The sequence below is a fragment of the Aotus nancymaae genome, unplaced genomic scaffold (genome assembly GCF_030222135.1).
Source record: "Aotus nancymaae isolate 86718 unplaced genomic scaffold, 86718_ANA_hifiasm-v0.15.2.pri h1tg000062l, whole genome shotgun sequence".
In the NCBI taxonomy this organism is placed as follows: Eukaryota; Metazoa; Chordata; class Mammalia; order Primates; family Aotidae; genus Aotus; species Aotus nancymaae.
The window spans coordinates 34,836,221-34,858,157 of NW_026988476.1; the positions used below are offsets into that span (position 1 = coordinate 34,836,221).

General features: G+C 38.8%; 1 protein-coding gene and 1 non-coding gene across 2 annotated transcripts in view; both read right to left on the reverse strand.

Annotated features, from left to right (window-relative positions):
- Nucleotides 1-979: 979 nt before the first annotated feature.
- SLC30A4 (solute carrier family 30 member 4) overlaps nt 980-21,937 on the reverse strand; it is a 30,901-nt gene continuing 9,943 nt past the window's right edge. Inside the window, exons 3-7 of the mRNA XM_012442274.2 lie at nt 6,386-6,539; nt 4,665-4,866; nt 3,445-3,550; nt 2,550-2,684; nt 980-1,310 (exon numbers count right to left, since the gene is read on the reverse strand). Coding sequence (XP_012297697.2) covers nt 1,156-1,310; nt 2,550-2,684; nt 3,445-3,550; nt 4,665-4,866; nt 6,386-6,539 — 752 coding nt within the window. The 3' untranslated portion in view covers nt 980-1,155. The remainder of the gene's footprint in view (nt 1,311-2,549; nt 2,685-3,444; nt 3,551-4,664; nt 4,867-6,385; nt 6,540-21,937) is intronic.
- On the reverse strand, nt 7,572-7,675 carry LOC135270483 (small nucleolar RNA U13). The gene has a single exon (XR_010338656.1). It is a non-coding gene; the product is annotated as a small nucleolar RNA U13 (small nucleolar RNA).

Below are 21,937 nucleotides of genomic sequence, written 5' to 3' on the forward strand. Positions count from 1 at the left end.
ACATAAACCTGAAACTCCAAACCCCATCCTCGTTCCTTTATCTTATTTTAAATCATCAAATAGTAATTTGAGTTTAAGACTACCATTAGCCATTCAGAATAATACTGAAAGTATTTCCTAAATCATTTAATGACAGTGACCACAATATGTAAAGATTTGGTTCTAAGATTACAAATAATCAAAAATGTTAACTTTGAGATTCAAAACCCTGTAGCATCTGTAAAAGGCTGTTTATAAAGTATAACCATAACAATATCATTAATACTTATTTATGAAAAAAAATTTCTGAAACACTTAGGAATACATGCTTATTCCACTTTCAGGATAACTACCAGTAATTTCTGATATCTATTGGGTAGTAATTTCTGTAAAAAGAAAGCAGCAATTCCAGAAGCTGGGTGTCAAGATTATTACATATAATTAAAAAAATTCAGTTTTCCAGCACTGGCTTAATATAAAATAGCCTTAAAATGTTTTGTTTTTGTTTTTTTGTTTTTTTTTGAGATGGAGTCTGGCTCTGTTGCCCAGGCTAGAGTGCAGTGGTGCGATCTTGGCTCACTGCAGCCTCCACCTCCTGGGTTCAAGTGGTTGTCCTGCCTCAGCCTCCCAAGCAGCTGGGATTACAGGCACCTGCCACCAAACCCAGCTATTTTTTTTGTATTTTTAGTAGAGACAGAGTTTCACTGTGTTGGCCAGGCTGGTGTTGGCCAGGCTGGTCTTGAACCCCTGACCTCGTGATCCACCTGCCTCGGCCTCCCACAGTGCTGGGATTACAAGCATGAGCCACAGCGCCCGGCCCTTAAAAAGTATTTTTAAATGGAAATAATGAATTATTGATGCTTCCTTTAAGACATGTACTCAGTCAAATTAATGAAATATAATCTTGGATTGTCTTCTATGAGGTATGTGTAGAGTCACGTCTCATTCTGTAAACAGTGTTTGGGAAACATCTTCATCTGAACATTATGGCAAAGTCTCATTTTACCATAAAACAGAGACTAGCACTGTCAGGCTGGGGTGACTGTAATTGAGAGACTGTTGCTTGATATGGACACAGCTGTCAGGGATTCCATGTTCTCATTTAGATTTGCATTTATTGCTCTCAAGTCTGTGACTGCAGGATAAATAAGGCAGGAGTCCCCAAAATATATAAAATTAGGGACTAGAACTCTGACAATTTGCACAAGTTCTGTCCACGTCTTGCCTGTAACTCTGAAGCTGAATAGTACATCTATACATGCCAAATGTGTTCAATAATAAATGGTTTGCTTTGGATTGTACTTCTTCCCATTTAGATGAACTTCCAGGAACTGCAATGTCAAGAAAATATCATTACTATTCATTGTACAGTTACACCTCACATAAGATACAGAAAAAAAAAGCAACCTAAATATATTGGGAATTTATTTTTATCAGTCTGATTTCTATCCTCTCTAAGCTATTCTGTTAGAGAAGTATGTCAATTTATACATCCTTAATGGCTTCTCATTATTCTAACCTCTCCAGTCTACTCTCTGGTAGAGAAAGAATACCAGACATCAATAACCTGTCATTAAAAGATCTTATGCACATTAAAAGTAAACCTCATGCATGTATTATTTTGATTTAAAAACATCAATAAGCATCAATCTGTGAGATAAGAAATAACAAGGTAAAAATCTAGCTTTTCCTATATAGAAAAGAGCATGGGAAATTTTTTTTTTTTTTTTTTTCCCTTGAGATGGAGTTTCACTCTTGTTGCCCAGGCTGGAGTGCAATGGCTCCATCTTAGCTCACTGCAGCCTCTGCATCCTGGGTTCAAGCGATTCTCCTGCCTCAGCCTACCAAGTAGCTGGGATTACAGGTGCATGTCATCATACCTGGCTAATTTTTATATTTTTAGGAGAGACAGAGTTTCATCATGTTGGCTAGGGTGGTCTTGAACTCCTGACCTCAGGTGATCCACTTACCTTGGTCTCCGAAAGTGCTGGGATTACAGGCATGAGCCACTGTACCTGGCCAAGAAAAATTCTTAATACCTTTAATCTGAAGGTTAAAATCAATTTGTGATATCTTATCTTAAAGAGATAGAAAATTATTGTTCTGGGTTGGGTGTGGTGGCTCACGCCTGTAATCCCAGCACTTTGGAAGGTGGGCAGATCACAAGGTCAAGAGATTGAGACCAGCTTGGCCAACATGGTGAAACCCTGTCTCTACTAAAAATATAACAATTAGCTGGGCATGGTGGCAGAAGCCTGTAATCCCAGCTACTCAGGAGGCTGAGGCAGAAGAATTGCTTGAACCTGGGAGGCGTAGGTTGCAGTGAGCTGAGATCATGCCATTGCACTCCATCCTGGGCGTCAGAGCAAGATTCAGTCTCAAAAAAAAAAAAAATTACTGTTCTGGTATCAAGACTGACCTGCAATTTACCCTTTAAAGAGCCTCACCCCTCCCTTAAAATAAATCTTTTCAGTAGATAAGTCTTCCTTCCTAATTATACACATGGATGTTTAGTTTCAAAGACAAAACTCCACCAAATCCCAGGCCCACATTTACTATCAGCAACATACTTAGCTGTATGTGAACTATGGCAGTAGATTTTCCCGAAGTGAGAGACCAGATATTTAAATCTTCCACTGAATATACATCTTCTATTTTCATCAAGGCTTCTTTGATATAGTCTACATTCAAATGGCTTGGCACACCTATTGGGAATAAATAATTTATAAGTAAAATTTATTTAGGAAAAAGAGAACTTTCACATTACCAATATTTCTCAAAGAAAACAAATGGCTTTGCTAAATTCAGTTTAAACAAATACTTTAAAATATTAATACTTCAAGAAAACCATGTACACATATATTTTTATAAAAAATGTAAAATATATATGAGGGTAATACATATTTTAAAAACATTCATTCTCACTAAGAAGAAATGCCAATCAAACCATACTTCATTAACAGATAAGCTAGGACAAAAAAAAAGGAAAGAGAAAAACATATAGTGATGATAAACCTATTGTTGAGAACTTTTATTTTCATGTTTACACATATCACTAAGGGAAGGATGCAGTAAATACAACGAAGTCACAAGTTAAGTGGGAATTAAGGAATTCCTACCTAAACTAGAGTTGCATTTTTGTCGTAGTGCTATGGCTTATTAGCAACATGACCTTAACCAAAGTATGTTATCCCTCTGAAGCTCAATTTTCTTCTCTGTAAATAGAGATAATTTGCCACATTATCTGCCTTACCTACTTTGCTTAGCTATTATAAGTGTCAAATGGGTAAGAGATGGGAAAGTGCATTGATCCTTATATGTTATATACATGTAAGGTACTGTTATATGGCCTAATAGGTATTAGTAGAAAGCAAAAGATGTAATTCCTATTCAGAATGTCCCCTGACTCCCAATCTGCTTTAGGGAAGTAATAAACTCATAATAAAGATATTAGTGAGATCTTACCTTCTAGTATTATAACTACTGTATCCCATATGATTCGAAATGTTGTAAAAGCCACAAGTAATGAAAATACGTATGTACAGATGGGATCAGCAATCTTGTATTCTGGCTAAAGAGTAACAGATAAAAATTTATGATTAAATATAGACAGACATAAAACAGACTACAAAGCAAATCAAGGAATTTGATTTTCTTTAGCAGGACTATAGAATAACTTTAAAAGTTGGATATTGTAATTGAGAAGCATCTTTATCCTAGACATTTACATTACTTGCCTCGTGGGACCTATTTCCAGAAATGTAATCACTTGTTCTATTGTTCCCTATGCTGCCTCTCAATCTTCTAGAATATCAGAGCTAGAAAGAAGTGTGTGTGTGTGTGTGTGTGTGTGTGTGTATGTGTATTTCTTGCTATGTTGCCTACGCTGGTCTTGAACTCCTGGGCTCAAGTAATCCTCCAGCCTAAGCTGGGATCATAGGTACAGCTCTGTACCCAGCTCTGGAAAAAGTTTTAGCAGCCACTAGTCTAAGCCCCTTGTAATGAAGAAGAAACTCAAGTTTCGAGTTGAGGTACTTGTTCTCAAGGTCAAAGCACTAATGGCAGAGCCAAAACTAGAACCAACCCGGATCTCTGGATTTTTAGTCCAGAGCACATTTCACTACCTAGAAATTCAATCACGAGGCTTAAAATTGAGTTATCTGGACAAGTATGGTGGCTCATGCCATAACCTGAGCACTCTAGGAGGCTGAGGTGGGTGGATCTCTTAAGCTCAGGAGTTCGAGACCAGCCTGGCCAACATGGCGAAACCTTGTCTCTACTAAAAATACAAAAATTAGCTGAGCATGATGGCGTGTGCTTCTAATCTCAGCTACTTGGGAGGCTGGGGCATGAAAATCACTTGAGCCTGAAAGGCAGAGGCTGCAGTAACCCAAGACTGTGCCACTGCACTCCAGCCTGGGCGACAGACTGAGACTCTGTCTCAAAAAAAAAAAAAAAAAAGAAAATTTCTCCAAAAGCCAAATACAGGTAAGTTACACTGTGAGGTGGTATCACTTTGTTTACTGCTAGCAAAAGAACTTTAATGATGGTCAAGTAAACTTATATCAATATAAAATGAATAGAACTGGCATTGGTGTCCAGTATACTAATAAAAGACAATCAGCCTTAGTTGACACGTTGAAATTAAATACATTTTAAAATAGAAAAATTAGCAATCATATTACCTTGAATCGTATGATGTATGCAGCTATTAGCACACCAACACTCTGTACCAAATCCCCCAAAGCATGTACAAATGCAGCTCTCACTGCCAGGCTATCCTGCCCATGGTTGCGTTCACACCCAGAACCTATGGCAAGAGGGTTTGAAGGCCGGGAGTGGGAATGGGAGTGATGGTGACCAGACTGGTTCAACAGAAACCCCATTCTGTTGAAAATAAAAGAAAACATTATTATTTTTCCTAATATTGACAAAACATTTGTTACTAGTCAGACACTAATGAGGTAACATGGAACTCACTTTTTAAATCAATTTGGAGTACCTATTATTTATCAGGTACTGTTCTAGGTGCTGGGGTCAAAACGGTAATAAGATAGACATATCCCTACCCCCACAGAGCTTATGTTCTAGTAGAGAAGGCAGAGAAGCCAACAAATAAATACATAATGTATAGCCAGGCAATGTGAAGTGCTTTGGAGAAACATAAAGCATTTTAAGGGGATGGAGACGATGGGCAGAGTGGTAGGGGAAGGATTCTCAGATATTCTCTGAGCAGATACCTGAAGGAGGTCAGAAAGCAAGTGGTGGAAGAGGGTTCTAGGCAGAAGAAAAGCAAAGCAAAGGCCCTAACGTGAAAATGTGCTCCTTGCACTTGAAAAAGAAAGACAGCCACTGTGGTCAGAATAAAGTGAGCAGAAGTGCTAAGAGATGAGTTGTAGAGGTATGCAGTCTTATTAACAATGCTACAGCAAAAATTTGATTTCATTCTAAGTACAAATAGAAGCCACTAGGGCAGATTGGTAAACTGTGGCTGGCAGATAATATTTGGGTCACTGATTTTTTTTTTTTTTTACATAAAAAAAAAAACACAGCCATGTTCATTTGGAACACAGCTATGTTCATTTGTTTACATTCTAAGTGTGGCTGCTTTTGTTTTACAACAGTGTTGAGTAGTTTTGAAAGAGAATATATAGGCAGGAGGAAGGGGAGGAAATAAGAAAAAAAAAAGGAGAATATATAGATCTCAAAGCTTAAAATATTGACTAGCCTTTTACAGAAAAAAATTGCTAACCCTAGTCTAAATGATTATAATTTCTTTTTTTTTGTTTGTTTTTGAGACACGATCTCTCTCTGTTTCCCAGGCTGGAGAGCAGTGGCCCAATTATAGCTCAATGCAGTCTTGATCTCCTGTGCTTAAGTGACCTTCCCACTTCAGCCTCCCAAGTAGCTGGGACCACAGGCACAAGCCACCATGCCCAGCTAATTTTTATTTTTAGTAGACATGAGGCCTCACTATGTTAGGCCATGCTGTCTTGAACTCCTGAGCTTAAGTGATCCTCCCACCCTGGCTTTCCAAAGTGCTGGGATTATAGGTGTAAACCACTGTACCTGGCCTAAGTTAAATTTTCAAAAGTTTCTTCCCTAAAAAGTTTTGAGGGAAAAAAATTGATAGTTTAAGAAAAAAAATCCAGTTAACATAAAAGTATTTTAAAGTTAAACAACAACAAAAAACTTTGTCCTACTTAAATTCATGATTTTGACTCAATCTCCAATATACCTGAGAAAATTAATGAGGAATTTATAATGTCCAAAGTGTTTCATTTATAAGAAAAATTAATGATCTATACAATTTTTAAAATATCAAAATATCACTGCACATTACTAAATGCAGATGCAATAGTCTCTGAGTTCACAGTAATATTAATGTGAAAAAAACAGAGCTTACATTACATTAACTGCAACTCCAACAGCTGCGGTGATGAGCATTATATCTCCATTTATTTCATAGTTCATATGGATAGTTCTTTGCACAGCTTCATATAAGAGGAATCCCATAAGTATATACACCAACAGCACACTAATCATAGCTGACAAAACCTCTAGAGGGAAAAATATATGTAACAAATACATTTTCAGTATGGTTATTATACTTCATCCAATGAAATATTATACAGTCTTTTTTATATTCTTTCCTCTAAGGAGATAAAAGCCTTATAAATTTTTGTCACACCATTTTTCTTTCTTTCTTTTTTTTTTTTTTTTAAGACAGAGTCTCCCTCCATCACCTAGGCTGGAGTGCAGTGGCATGATCTCGGCTTATTACAACCTCCGCCTTCCAGGTTTAAGTAATTCTCCGCTTCAGTCTCCCGAGTAGCTGGGATTACAGGCATGTACTACCATGCCTGGCTAATTTTTTGTATTTTTAGTAGAGATGGGGTTTCACCATCTTGGCCAGGCTGGTCTTGAATTCCTGACCTAGTGATCCACCCAACTCAGCCTCCCAAAGTGCTGGGATTACAGGCATGAGTCACCTTGCCCAGCCTTGTCACGTCATTTTTCTTATTTTTTTGAGACAGGGTCTCACTCTGTCACCCAGGCTGGAGTGCAGTGGCCCGATCATGATCATGGTTCACTGCAGCCTTGATCTCCCAGGCTCAAGTGATCCTCCCATCTCAGCCTCCAAGTAGCTGGTACTACAGGCTCATGCCATCACACCTGGCTAATCATTTTTCTTATTTAAAAAGTGTTTAGCATGTATAGAAAAAAAGTGTTTTAGCAGCTTGACTGATCTAGATCCTCCACTAATTTACCCTTACCTCTCCCCATCCTCCATTCATCTCTCTCCAGAGTCAAATTATGTATATTTACAGATCATTATGTATATTTTTACCATGCAAGGTAAAAAATGACAAAATGAGAAAAAAGATCTGTAATATGTGACCACAGACTAATTTCTTGATATTAAAAAGTACACTGAAATGTCAGTAGTAGGCCAGGTGCGGTGGCTCATGCCTGTAATTCCCCAACACTTTGGGAGGCTGAGATGGAAGGATCACTTGAGCCCATGAGTTTGAGATCAGCCTGGGCAACATGGTGAGACTCCATCTCTCTTTGTTTTTTCCTTCCCTTCATGTCAAATGGATAATGTGCCAATGTTGTAACAAATTTTGAGGGTGGCACATCTCATACATGTATGTGAACACCCAATTATCACACTTACGAACTACAAGAGGATCAAGACTCTTATCTCTAAAAAAATATTAAAAATTAGCTGGACATGGTGGTGAGTGTGTGTAGTCCCAGCTACTTGCGGGGCTGAGGTGGGAGGATTGTTTAATCCCAGGAGGTTGAGGCTGCAGTCAACTGTGTGCTACTGGACTCCAGCCTGGCCTCCAGAGCGAGACCCTGTCTCAAAAAAAAAAAAAAAAAAAATAGAAAAAGAAAGAAATCAGTTAAAAAAAATGGCTAAAGGACATAAATAGTAATTAATAGTAAACAGAAATGGCCAAATCCTTAATATATCATAATAAATGAAATTCAAATAGGAATAAGATTTATTTCCTCCTACTAAATTGGTAATTTTTTTTTGAAAATCAAAAGTTTGATAATAGCCAGAGATAGCAAGGATCTACTGGTGGAAGTATCAAATAGTATTACCTTTTTGGAGAGCCAACTGGCAAAACTAATCAAAACTTAAAACATACACATTCCTTCATCTAACAGTTCTACCTCTAGGACTCTACTTGATAGAAACATCTCCATGTGTGCAAAGATATGTACAACGTTTTCACTGTAGCATTACCTATAGTATCCAAAAAAATATCTGGAGACATCCTACATGTCCACTAAAGAGGAACTTCATAAGTTATGATTTATACATATATAGTGGGGATACCACACAGATATTTATTTTCAAAAAAAGAAAAAAAAGAAAAACAAAAATCGAATAGATTGATAATCACAAGGAAGTATTACGTTTGGAAAGTGGTACTAGAAGTTTAGGGGATTTATTTTTCACTGTATTCTTTTAGGTAATATTTGAAGTGTTTTAAGTTTTTACCATAAATGCATATTACCTTTAGACTAAAAGAACTTTTTTAAGGCACGCAAATATTCATGCCTTCATGAAGGCTATTCATTAAATGTTGTATATAATAGCAAATTATTAGAAACAACCAAAAAAAGTGATTAGTAAGGACCTTGTAACATGGAATACCATGCATGTAAAAAGAAGAATAAAAAAGCTTATTCTGGTAAGGAATAATGCCCCACACATAGCATTATGTGGAAAAAAGCAAAGTACATAACTGTGTATGATATGTGGGAAAGGAAAAAAAACAAAACTGGTTATCAGCTGGGTGAGATGGCTCACGCCTGTAATCCCAACACTTTGGGAGGCCGAGGAGGGTAGATCACGAGGTCAGGAGATCAAGACCATCCTGGCCAACATGGTGAAACACTGTCTCTACTAAAAATACAAAAATTAGCTGGGTGTGGTGGCATTCGACTGTAGTCCCAGCTACTTAGGAGGCTGAGGCAGGAGAATTGCTTGAACCTGGGAGGCGAAGGTTGCAGTGAGCTGAGATTGTGCCACTGCACTGTAGCCTGGGCGACAGAGTGAGACTCCTTCTCAAAAACAACAACAATAACAACAACAAACAACCTGGTTATCTCAGGTGAGGACAACTGATGGCTGGGAGACAGGGATGACCTTGCCCTATATATGCTTTTGTATCATCTGAATTTTCTACCACGTAAATATAAAGCAAAATAATTTTATATCTTTTCAAAATAACAAAAAGAGCAATGTGAAGTATATTTAAAAACAATTAACGTTATTACATGAAACAAGCGTTGACCCTCAAACAATAAAAGCAAGAAAATAATTTAAAGAAAAATTTTCCTTTAGAGAAACCTGACATTAATCCTCTGTAAGTGTTAAAAGGTAAAATAATCTGGAAAACTGTTATGTGGAATAACTCATTGCTCAAAAGTTGTTTAAGCATATTGAACTTCGACATATTTTCATTCCAATGTATAAATTATAACAAAAAACTTATCTAGCAATTACAGGCTATTTCCTGAAGACACCTAATTAATGTAGTCAAAACTCCTACAAAAACCTGTGCATCAACAGAACAGATATTAGAACAAAAACATACCATTTCTATTAAAAAACCATGAAACACCTATTCCTAACATACAGATAATCATACTTTGAAAGAGATATATTAATATATTTTAAAAAGAGATATAAGCTGAAAAAGAGAAAGCACCTAATGAAATATGCAAAGCTATGGTGAGACCTCTGTATTAAGTACAGACTATACATTCTTCGAGGATATGGTCCAAGTTGTAGTCCATGTCATATTTACTGTGGTACTTAGCAGAGTAGTTCACTTATAGCAGGTATTCAAATATTTATGGATGATTTTGTAGAAATAAATTAGTCAAGGGTTAAGCAAGGGAAAATAAAAGGCTACACAATTAAGAAAATAAAGCTAAATATGAATAATAGGTTATTACTTAATCCCAAAAAACCAGAAAGTAAATAGGTTAAAAGAGAAGGCATAAGCCAAATAAAACACATGGAATTTCTTGTCAAAGTTGTAACTGCTGATGGTAAAGTAAACATACAAAAATACTGTAAAGAGGCCGGGTGCGATGGCTCATGTCTGTAGTCCCAGCACTTTGGGAGGCCGAGTTGGGCCGATCACCTGAGGTCAGAAGTTCAAGACCAGCCTGCCCAACATGGCAAAACTCCATATAGACTGAAAGTACAAAAATTAGCTGGCTGTGCTGGCAGCTGCCTGTAATCCCAGCTACTCAGGAGGCTGAGGCACAGGAATTACCTATACCTGGGAGGTGGAGGTTGCAGTGAGCTGAAATTGTATCACTGCACTTCAGCCTGGGTGACAGAGTGAAACTGTCTCAAAATAAATAAATAAATAGTAATAAATAAATACAGTAAAGAAGAAGAAATAATTAAAAAAATTTGAAACTGTAGAATCTCCTGTACTTGTGGTAGCCTCCTACCACCAGGAGAACTTTAGCCAGTATTAAGACTGAAACTAGCAGTTAGGTCACCATAGTTTTTAAGGTGCCCTAACCAAAATTTTAATATAAAAATTATAAAGCAAGTAGTGGCTCACACCTGTAATCCCTGCTACTTGGGAAGCTAAGTTGGGGAGGATCACTTGAGGTCAGCAGTTCAAGACAAGCCTGAGCAACATAGTGTGACCCTGTTTCTCCCCCCAAAATTGACTAAGTGTGGTAGTTAATACCTGTCATCCCAGCTACTTGGGAGGTTGAGGCAGGAGGATCACTTGGAGTTTGGGGCTGCAGTGAGCTATGACAGTGCACTACTACATTCCAGCCAAGGGGATAAAACAAGACCCCTGTCACTCAAAAAAAGTTTACAAAGCAATACACTTTACATTTATAAAGATTCATAGCCACACAAGTTAATGGCATAGAGATGTGCTGGGTAATGAAAATTTAAAACCCATAATTAAAAATTACTTCAAAACCCTTTATATAATTAGGTTGTCTATAGTTTCCAATCTTTCCAGGATAGTACTAGTTTATGTTTGCTGTCCTGGCATGATTATGAATAGTGCCCCATTTCACTCTCAAAACTGTTCTGGTTTGGATGATAAATTATAATTACCCTAGTAGGTCTATCAGATATAACATTGGATGCCCAGTTAAATTTTATTTCAGACAACAAATAATTATTTAGTGTAAGTATGTCCTATGCAATATTTCAGACATATTAGGCATCCTGTGAGTATGCTAAATCTGACAAACCCCACACTATAGTGATTTTACTAAACCACTTAAAAATCGCCTTTTTGTCAATTCTCAGATAAGGCAAACTTACATTCAAGATAAAGTGAAATGAAAGTCAAACAAAAGGCATGAACAGAGCTCCTTAGCAGAAGGACTCCCACCCTTACAAGGCCCAGTCTACTCTGGCAGCCTACAGCTGAAAAGTCAGTTCTCTATGCCACAGTTTTCACCCACATGAGCAGACAAGAGATTCTAATGCCTGCCTAAAGTTAACTGTAATGGAATTCAGCTGATTCCTAGAAACTCCCGAAATGTCATATTCAGATACTGCTATCAATGATATCCCTTTTCCAGTCATTAATTAGGAGTGTGCCTCATTAATAAAGAATGAGGTCCCCTTGGTGAAAAGCAAAGATATTGATCTGTTATCTTTTATTCTAATCACCCGCCAAAATGTCTTCTAGGATAGATTAGTAACAAATGCAAAAGGAAAAAAAAGAAAGTAAACTTTAAAGTAGATTTTTAGGGCTGAGATTTATAATTGGAAGTATAAAGCACAAACAATACTATCTAACTAAAAATTCTAAGAGCGGAAATATAATCATTTATTCTGATAAAAAGCTCTTTTGTTTGAATACATTACGCTTTAGTGAAATACCATAAATAGCACTAACTTAGGGTTCAAAAATTTTTCCTTCATAATATTCTGAACATGATGGAATGCAGATGAAAATAGGCAAGATTCAGCTCTCTCCCTGTTCCCCATTTAAGAGAGGGAAGCTCTGGCAGGTCACAAGGTCAGGAGATACAGAGAGAGAGAGAGAGAGAGAGAGAGAGAGAGAGAGAGAGAGAGAGAGGCTTTCAATCAACAACCAAATTATGACCTGCTCCAATTTTCTCATTCTTGTTCTGGGTTGGCCTTCAGTCACATAACTTACAATAAAGTTTTCCAAGACAAAAGAAGTACATATCAGATGACTATTTCATTTTCTTAAAAGAAACTCAGAAACTTTCACAATTAAAATCCTCGATTTCTATGAAAGTTACCACCCCATTAGCTTTAGGTAATTTTTTTTTTTTTAAATAATAGAGACAGGGTATCACTAGGTTGGTTGTTTGGTCTTAAACCCCTTGCCTCAAGCAATCCTCCCACCTCAGCCACTTTATGTTTTTGAATGGTCCTATTTCAATCTAAATGGAAATTTAGCATTTAAAAGTCTTGAAAACAGGCCTTCATGAAGAAATATATTGTTGGAAAAAAAGAAAAAAAAAATTAGTCTTGAAAAGTGGCGGGGTGTGGTAGCTCATGCCTATAATCCCAGCACTTTGGGAGGCTGAGGAGGGCAGATTGCTTGAGCTCAGAAGTTTGAGACCAGTCTGGGCAACATGGTGAAATCCCATCTCTAATAAATAAATAAAATAAATAAATAAATAAATAAATAGGCCTGGTAGCACATACCTATAGTTCCAGCTACTCAGGAGGCTGGGGTAGGAGGATTGCTTGAGCCCAGGAGGTCAAGGCTGTAGTGAGCCTTGATTCATGCCACTGCACTTCAGCCTGGGCAACAGAGCAAGATCCTGTCTCAGAAAAAAAAAAAGCTTTTTATGAAAATACTACAAAACTCATTAATACAGTTTTTTGTTTTGTTTTGAGACGGAGTTTCTCTCTGTCGCCCCGGCTGGAGTGCAGTGGCGAGATCTCAGCTCACTGCAATCTCTGCCTCCCAGGTTCAAGTGATTCTCCTGTCTCAGCCTCCCGAGTAGCTGGAATTACAGGCGCATGCCACCAGGCCCAGCTAATTTTTTTTGTATTTTTAGTACAGACAGTGCTTCACTATGTTGGCCAGGGTAGTTTCAGACTCCTGACCTCAGGTGATCTGCCCATTGTGGCCTCCCAAAGTGCTGAGATTATAGGCATGAACCACTGCAACAAGCCTAATATAGTTTTAAAAATATATTTTGCCAGCTAACTACACAATTAAAATTAAATCACTCCACCTAGCTGAACTGTAGCATGAAAGGAGGGAGTAAGATGATTTTGAATATGTGTATTTGATACAAGATCACAGGTCTTTTCATTTAGCTGAAATACAAATAAATGTTTATGGTCGATGATCTAATAAAAACTAAAAGACATCCTGAATTTCATATATAGAGAATAAACAGTTTGAATGGCTAATACATGCTAAAAGAAAAAATTAAATGGGAGAAAACATAGATGATTATCAAGTTTTGATAGTACTATAAAATATGAAAATGGTTTACTGCATATTTTAAAACATCAATAAACTGCCAAAACTAGGAGTTTTCAAGGCTCACATGAAAAACACTGGAGCCCCTCTCTGTCATCCTCTGTAATCCCAGCACTTTGGGAGGCTGAGGTGGGCGGATCACCTGAGGTTGGCAGTTTGAGACCAGCCTGACCAACATGGAGAAACCCCGTCTCTACTAAAAATACAAAATTAGCTGAGGATGGTGGTGCATGTCTGTAATCCCAGCTACTTGGGAGGCTGAGGCAGGAAATTGTTTGAACTCGAGAGGCGGAGGTTGTGGTGAACCTAGATTGCGCCATTGCATTCCAGCCTGGGCAACAAGAGTGAAACTCCATCTCAAAAAAAAAAAAAAGTCTACAATCAATGCTCACGCCTGTAATCCAAGCACTTTGGAGGCCAAGGCGGGAGGATCACCTGAGGTTGGGAGTTCAAGACCAGCCTGACCAATAAGGTGAAACCCCATCTTGTTTTAAAAATTGTAAAAAGTTTATAATTAAAAAAAAAAAGTCTACAATCAATAGTCCATAGATAAATATAAACCAATCTAAAGTCAACAGAGAATGTGATCTTTTAAAGTAGAAAATACATCCATGTAACAACTAAAATAGCAATTACAGCTAAACCATGGTTTGATATTTACTATTGTCAGACAGAGTGTAAAATTTCATTCCTCAGTGTAGAAGAAATTTCCAGGAAATCTAATTTTATGCTTCCTTATGCAGAATCCCAAGACAATATCCTGTGCTCAATTTTTATTCAAAAGTAGTAAGGGAATATTACTTCTATGTGAATAGTTAAGTGGTTGTTCTCCTCCTTTGAGCTCTGGCATTTTCAAACCAGAAGCTTCTATGTACTGTTATAAAGTGATCTCCTGGAGGTGGAACTCTATATACAATCACTACCTCCAGGTCTAGAGTTGAGTATATAGTATATTGCCTATTGCATAAAAAACGGCGGTGAGAAGCAGGATATGAACATATATATGTATCTGCTTACGTTTTCAAAAGGAAGTGTTGGAAGGAATAGGCCAGAAGCCAATTAAAAGGGTCTACTCTTAGCGAATGGGATGGGGGGATGGAATGGAAGGGAATGAAAGCAAGACTTTTTTGAGTAAACCTTTTCTTTTAAAGATAATTTTTGGCCAGGCATGGTGGCTTATGCCTGTAATCCCAGCACTTTAGGAGGCCGAGGTGGGTGTATCGCTTGAGCCCAGGAGTTCAAAACCAGCCTGGGAAACATGGCAAAATCTAATCTATACAAAAAATACAAAAGATAGCCAGGCATGGCGGTGCATGCCTGTGGTACCAGCTACTAGAGAGGCTGAGGTGGGAGGATAGCTTGAGCCTGGGAGGTCAAGGCTGCAGGGGGCTGAGATCACGCCACTACACTCCAGCCTGGGCAACAGAGTAAGACCCATTTTCAAATTAATTAATTAATTAATTAATTAACATAAAATTTGACTTTTGCCACGTTTTGCATATTTACAAAATAACAGAGAAAAAAACTCATCCCTATCCCATCCCCCAACGCCATCAGAACAAAACAAAATTCACAACAATGGTAACAAACCAAGTTTCTTGTGGGGATTCCCTCTATAAAGTTCTTCGGGACCTGAATCTCCAAGTCTGGAATTAGAGGTCACAAGAGCTATCCTATTTAAATATGTTCAAATGTAAACATATCTCTTCCCCATAGAACTTCAAGAGATTACTGATCAAGCAATGGTACTGTGGAACTCAGGAACACCAACTGCTTTGGGTTACAGCTTTATTCATCAAATTATATGTATGTTTGTTGTCTTTTGAATCTTCCTCAAGCAAATATAAGTTTTTTTCTTCTAAATCTCCACCATTACTTCAAAGAGTAGAGTAACTAAAATAAGGTATATATCTAGATATGTCCTCATAGTATTTTAGAATACAAAATAGAAAGAAGATCCCAAAAGTTTCAGTGTGAAGCTTGAGTATCTCCTTAGTTCTGGAAATACCTGTCTATCTCTATCTTTAACAATTCACTCCCTTTCATTTTTTTAGATGACTTTAAAAAATTGAGATAAAATTCATGTAACAAAATTTACCATTTTAAAGTGTACATGTACAAAGTTGTATAGCCATTATCACTACTAATTCCAGAACATGTTCAATACCTCAAAAAGAAATACTACACATATTAAGTAGTTACTTCTTTTTATTTTTTAAGTTCTATTTTTCAGAGGTTCTTAATAGTAAGGCTTTGGACTTCCTAGATTGAGGTCTGGCTCTGTCACTGAAGCTGAGTTGCAATAATGTGATCTCAGCTCACTGCAACCTCCACTTCCTGGGCTCAAACCATCAGCCTCAGCCTCCTGAGTACCTGGGGCTATAGCATGTGCTACCTCGCTCAGCTAATTTTTGTATTTTTTGGTAGAGACGGGTTTTGCCATGTTGCCCAGGCTGGTCTTGAACTCCTGGCCTCAAGCGATCCTTCCGCTTTGGCTTCCCAAAGTGCTAGGATTACAGGGATGAGGTTTTTTAAATTTTTATATTTTTTTAAGACATGGACCTTGCTTTGTTGCTCAGGCTGGAGTGCAGTGGTGCAATCACAGCTCTGCAGCCTTACACTACTGGACTCAAGCAATCCTCTTGCTTTGGCTTCCCTGAGCTGCTGAGACTACAGAAACATACCACCACACCTAGCTAATTTTTAAAATTTTTGTAGAAGATGAGCTCTCACTTGGTTGCCCAGGCTGGTCTTGGACTCTTGGCTTCATGCAATCCTCCCACCTCGGCCTCCCAAAGTGCTAGGATTACAAGCATGAGCCACTGCACCCAGCCTAGGCCTTCTGCTAAAAATAAAAATTCTGGCCTGGCACAGTGGCTCATGCCTGTTATCTCAGCACTCTGGAAGGCTAAGGCAGAAAAAACACCTGGGCCCAGGAGTTCGAGACCAACCTGGGCAAAAAAGTGAGACCCCATCTCTACCAAAAAAAAAAAAAAAAAATTAGCAGGGCCCAGTGGCTTGTGCCTGTAGTCTCAACTACTTAAGAAGCTGAGGTGGGAGGATCCCTTGAGCCCAGGAGTTTGAGGTTGCAGTAAGCTATGATGGTGCCACTGCACTCCAGCTCCAGCCTGGACGACAGAGTGAGACCCTGTCTCAAAAAAATAAAACATTTCTAAATTTCAGGAATGGTTGGGTGCAGTGGCTTATGCCTGTAATTCCAGTACTTTGGCAGGCTGAGGCGGGTAGATCACTTGAGGCCAGGAGATCAAGACCAGCCTGGCCAACATGGTGAAACCCCATCTCTACTAAAATAAACATATATATATATATATTAGCCCAGTGTGGTGGAACATGCCTGTGGTCCCAGCTACTCAAGAGGCTGAGCCACAGGAACTACTTGAACCCAGGAGGCAGAGGTTGCAGTGAGTTGAGATCCTGACACTGCACTCTAGCCTGGGCAAAAGAGAGAGACTCTGTCTCAAAAAAAAAAAAAAAAAAAGAAAGAAAGAAAAGAAAAGAAGTGGTTTATATAAATAAATAAATAAAAAATTTCAGGAATAATTTTAATTTGAAAGAGCTATCTATTTATTTTTCCAAAATGTTGTATTGTTTTATTATTCTCAGCATATAATATAATTTAAAAACTTTTCTCCTGGTTCTTTTTTTTGGGGGGACATTATCTCACTCTTTTGCCCAGCCTGGAGTGCAGTGGCTCCATCTTGGCTCACTGCAACCTTTGCCTCCTGAGTTCAAGTGATTCTCGTGTTTCAGCCTTCGGAGTAGCTGGTATTACAGGTAGGCACCACCACGTCCAGCTAAGTTTTGTATTTTTAGTAGAAATAGGGTTTTGCCATGTTGGCCAGGCTGGTCTCAAACTCCTGGCTTCAAGTGATCCTTGGCCTCCCAAAAAGTGCAAGGATTATAGGCTGCGCCCAGCCTCTCCTGGTTCTTTAAGTTACCTCTCTTCTTTAGGGTTAATTTTTCTGTTAGTTTAGTTTTGGTTATTTTAGTTCATGCTGCTGTTTTTTCCCATATGCTGGAAGATTCTTGGTTGTCTATTCATACTTAGGGTAGAAGGATAAGGGAAAAGGAAATCCTGTAAGGATAAACCAGAAATGAATTGAAATAATATGTTTTGGTAGCAACATAGTCTTCCTATGTTGCCCAGGCTGATCCTGAACTTCTGGGCTCAAGGGATCCTCCTGCCTCAGTATTCCTTTAGGGTGAGCAGGTGGAGAATCAGGATATAAGATGGCAGAACTCTGAATTCTAATAAAAATAAGACTTATTTTGGAACATCAATATCTACACTAATTCTTAGTTTGCCCCAAACATTTTGTTCAGTTTCTTTCTAGAAGAACTATCTGGTGTTTTACTTCGGGGAAAATGCAAGCTGCCTGACTAGAAGTAGGAGTAAGAAGGGAGGTAGTAACCACTCGGAATAGCTTCCCATTGATAGTCATTCAATTAATATTCCCTGTTTTCAGCCTCAATTCTAATTTCTGCTCATCTCTGTCCCTAAGCCTAAAGATCTGTTGGGCTGATCCAGTTCCTAGTTCAGAGGATGTTCTACACGTTGCCTTTTGGCTTGTTCTCTCCTTCAACACACTCCTATCTACTTTCCAGCTTCCAAAAACTTCTGGAAATTTGTATATTGGTAACCCAATCATGTAATTCTCTTTGGTGTTTTGGTACCTCTATGTTTTTATTTTAATGAACTCTCAGAGAGACAGGAATCAAATGCTGTTGTCTAGTCTACCTTCTTGGAACTTAGTACTTTTAAGGAAAGGGAAAGATTTAACTTTCTATAGAAAATTCCAGAGACAGCCGGGTGCAGTGGCTCACGTCTATAATTCCAGCACTTTGGGAGGCTGAGGTGGGAAGATCACCTGAGGTCAGGAGTTTGAGAACAACCTGGCCAACATGGTGAAATACCATCTCTACTAAAAATACAAAAAAAATAGCCTGGTGGTATGTGCCTGTAATCCTAGCTACTCGGGAGGCTGAGGCAGTAGAATCACTTGAACCCGAGAGGAGGAGGTTGCAGTGAGCCGAGATTGTGCCACTGCACTCCAGCCTGGGTGACAGAGTGAGACTCCATCTCAAAAAAAAAAAAAAGAAAAGAAAATTCCAGAGACACATAGGACCAGTCAGTTCTATTTTCTCTCATTTTTACATAGTACTTATTTATGAAGAAGCAAAGTGACTATGTAGAGCAAACACTAAGTACTTCTTTAATATTTAATAGAATTTTCATTTTTATGGGTTCTTTTTTTTTTTTTTTTTTTTTTTTTTGAGACGGAGTTTCGCTCTCGTTACCCAGGCTGGAGTGCAATGGCGCGATCTCGGCTCACCGCAACCTCCGCCTCCTGGGTTCAGGCAATTCTCCTGCCTCAGCCTCCTGAGTAGCTGGGATTACAGGCACGCGCCACCATGCCCAGCTAATTTTTTTTTGTATTAGTAGAGACGGGGTTTCACAATGTTGACCAGGATGGTCTGGATCTCTTGACCTCGTGATCCACCCGCCTCGGCCTCCCAAAGTGGGTTCTTAACTTATATGTGTAGCACCTTCTATGTTCTGTTATTGCATGTTTCTGAGGGAGAGTTTCACTGCTTTCATCAGAATTCCAAGGGGTTTATAACCTAAAAGAGGTTAAGAACCACAGGACTATATGAATGTACTCTCTCAAACAGTGTTAAAAAAATTCCCATTCCATGATGATGTTTACATTTTAGATCTTAACTCCGGGTGTTTAAATCACAAAAATAATTAATGTTTAAAAATAACTTTGAAGCTGTTTAAAAATCCCAAGGCAACCAGTAAACAAACAACTGTAAAATATATTGAGAAGCAGTGGGGTTTCTTTTAGGAATGCTTTTTTATTTTGGAGACAGAGTTTCACTCTGCAGCCCAGGCTGGAATGCAGTGGCACAATCATGGCTCACTGCAACCTCCGCCTCCCAGGTTCAAGCAATTCTCCTGTTTCAGCCTCCCAAGTAGCTGGAATTACAGGTATGTGCCACCACGCCCAGCTAATTTTTGTATTTTTAGTAGAGATGGGGTTTCACCATGTTGGCCAGGCTGGTCTTGAAGTCCTGATCTCAGGTGATCCGCCCACCTCGGCCTCCCAAAGTGCTGAGATTACAGGTGTGAGCCACTGAGTCCAGGCAGGAACACATTCACATGCATTGTGCAGTAGCTTAACAAAAGAAAAACTTAACTTGGGGCTTTAGTTCTTTCGTACAGTAGCTGAGAGTGCTGAGGGGTAGGGATGCTAGATAATTTTCCAACCTGATGACCTGGATAGCTACTTGGAATATCACCATTTAGGTATACTGTCAAGTTTTGCACCAGAAGACCCAGTCACAAATAAGAACTCCTAGATGCTGTGGGCCAGTCATTGTGGCTCACACCTGTAATCCCAGCATTTTGGGAGTCCAAGGCAGAAAGATGGCTTGAGCGCAGGAGTTTGACATCAGTCTGGACAAGGGATGACCCCCTTGTAGGTAGACCCTGTCTCTACAAAAAAAATACAAAAATTAGCTGGGCATGCTGGTACAGGCCTATGGTCCTAGCTACTTGGAAGGCTGAGATGGGAAGATCTCTTGAGCCTGGGAAGCAGAGGTTGCAGTGAGCTGAGATCACACCACTGTACTCCTGCCTGGGCAACAGAGCAAGACTCTTATCTTAAAAACAGAAACAAAAAACAAATACAAAGAAAATACAGGTAAAGAAACAAACAAAAAGAAGTCCGACAGGCTGAGTTAAAAATTTTTTAAGCTAAAAAATAACAAAGAAGATGAGGAATTGATTGATATATTAGCCAGGAACATCAGTGTTCCTACAAAATGAAATTATCAGATGTTAACTCTAGTTCTTTGAGGCAAGTTTTGCTGAAGCTACTTAAATGTCAACTTTTTGGTTCTACTTTTGGGTCTGACATCTGGGTGAATGGCACTTCATATAATAGTTCAGGTAATTATTATTATTTTTTTGTTCAGTTTCCTTTACTATATTATACCACATTTAATTAATTACTTCATTGGTTCATCATGTTTCACTTTAAGAAAGTTTTATATAATTTATTAATTTCAAACATATCTGGAATACAAAATCTTATAGAAATTCCATATACTTGGCTAGGTGTGGTGGCTTACGCCTGTAGTCCGAGCACTTTGGGAGGCCAAAGTGAGCGGATCACCTGAGGTCAGGAGTTTGAGACCAGCCTGGCCAACATGGCAAAACCCCGTCTCTATTAAAAATACAAAAATTAGCCAGGCATGCAGGTAATTATTTTATACATATTTTCGAAATAAGCAAAAAGTTTAAAAACAGTAATACAGTAAGAAGAGCTGTGTATACAGCAATGTATGATTTCAACTCTTCATAATTAAACATTAATATTTGTTCAAAACAGGCAAAGACAAATGTGTGCATTTGCAGAATTACGTTGATACAATGGCTGCAGTCAAGTTCAGCCACATAGTATACAGTATACATGTAAGGTCTTTTAGGCTGACTGATGGTGCCATGGGCGCCATGTTAACCTCTGTGAGCTAAAGGGACACTCCAGATGAGTTCCTGGAAAATCTAAAGTAACTGAAAGACCATGAAAAGAGGAAGAAATCATCAATCCCTTCAGTGCCTGCTCAACTTTGAGACATTCTCTATTCTTCCTTATTCCCATCTTAATTGATGAGGCCATTGAAGTTTGTAACTGACCTTGGTCAACCTCCTGACTCCACACCCTACGACCCTCTTCCAGCTTGCAAAAAACTGCCCTAAACTGTAACTTTCCACTGCTCACTCCAAACCTATAAAGCCAACTCCTGGCTGGGCACGGTGGCTCACACCTGTAATCCCAGCACTTTGGGAGGCTGAGGTGGGCGGATCACGAGGTCAAGAGATCGAGACAGTGGTGAAACCCTGTCTCTACTAAAAAAAACAAAAATTAGCTGGGCGTGGTGGCGCGTGCCTGTGGTCCCAGCTACTTGAGAGGCTGAGGCAGGAGAATTGTTTGAACGCAGGAGGCAGAGGTTGCAGTGAGCCGAGATCGCGCCACTGCACTCCAGCCTGGTGCCTGGCGACAAAGCAAGACTCTGTCTCAAAAAAAAAAAAAAAAACCCAACTCCTATCCCACCGCCCTTCGCTGACACCCTTTTCAGCCTCAGCCCAACTGCACGCAGATGAATAAACAGCCATGTTGCTCACACAAAGCCTGTTTCAGGGGAGGTCTCTTCATTCAGTGAATGTGTTTTAACAATACAAATGATAGCTCTTCTTAAAATCTAAGCTATGGTAGCTTTGGCTAAAATACCTGTAGTAAAAGGGAGCAGCTAATGCTCACTAATGGGTTAAACCCATGTGGTTTTGCTTTGTTCAATAAACTGAAAGTAAACTTTCTTCTGATGGTATCTTCAGGACACAGGGAGCAATGTTTGAAGATTAATGA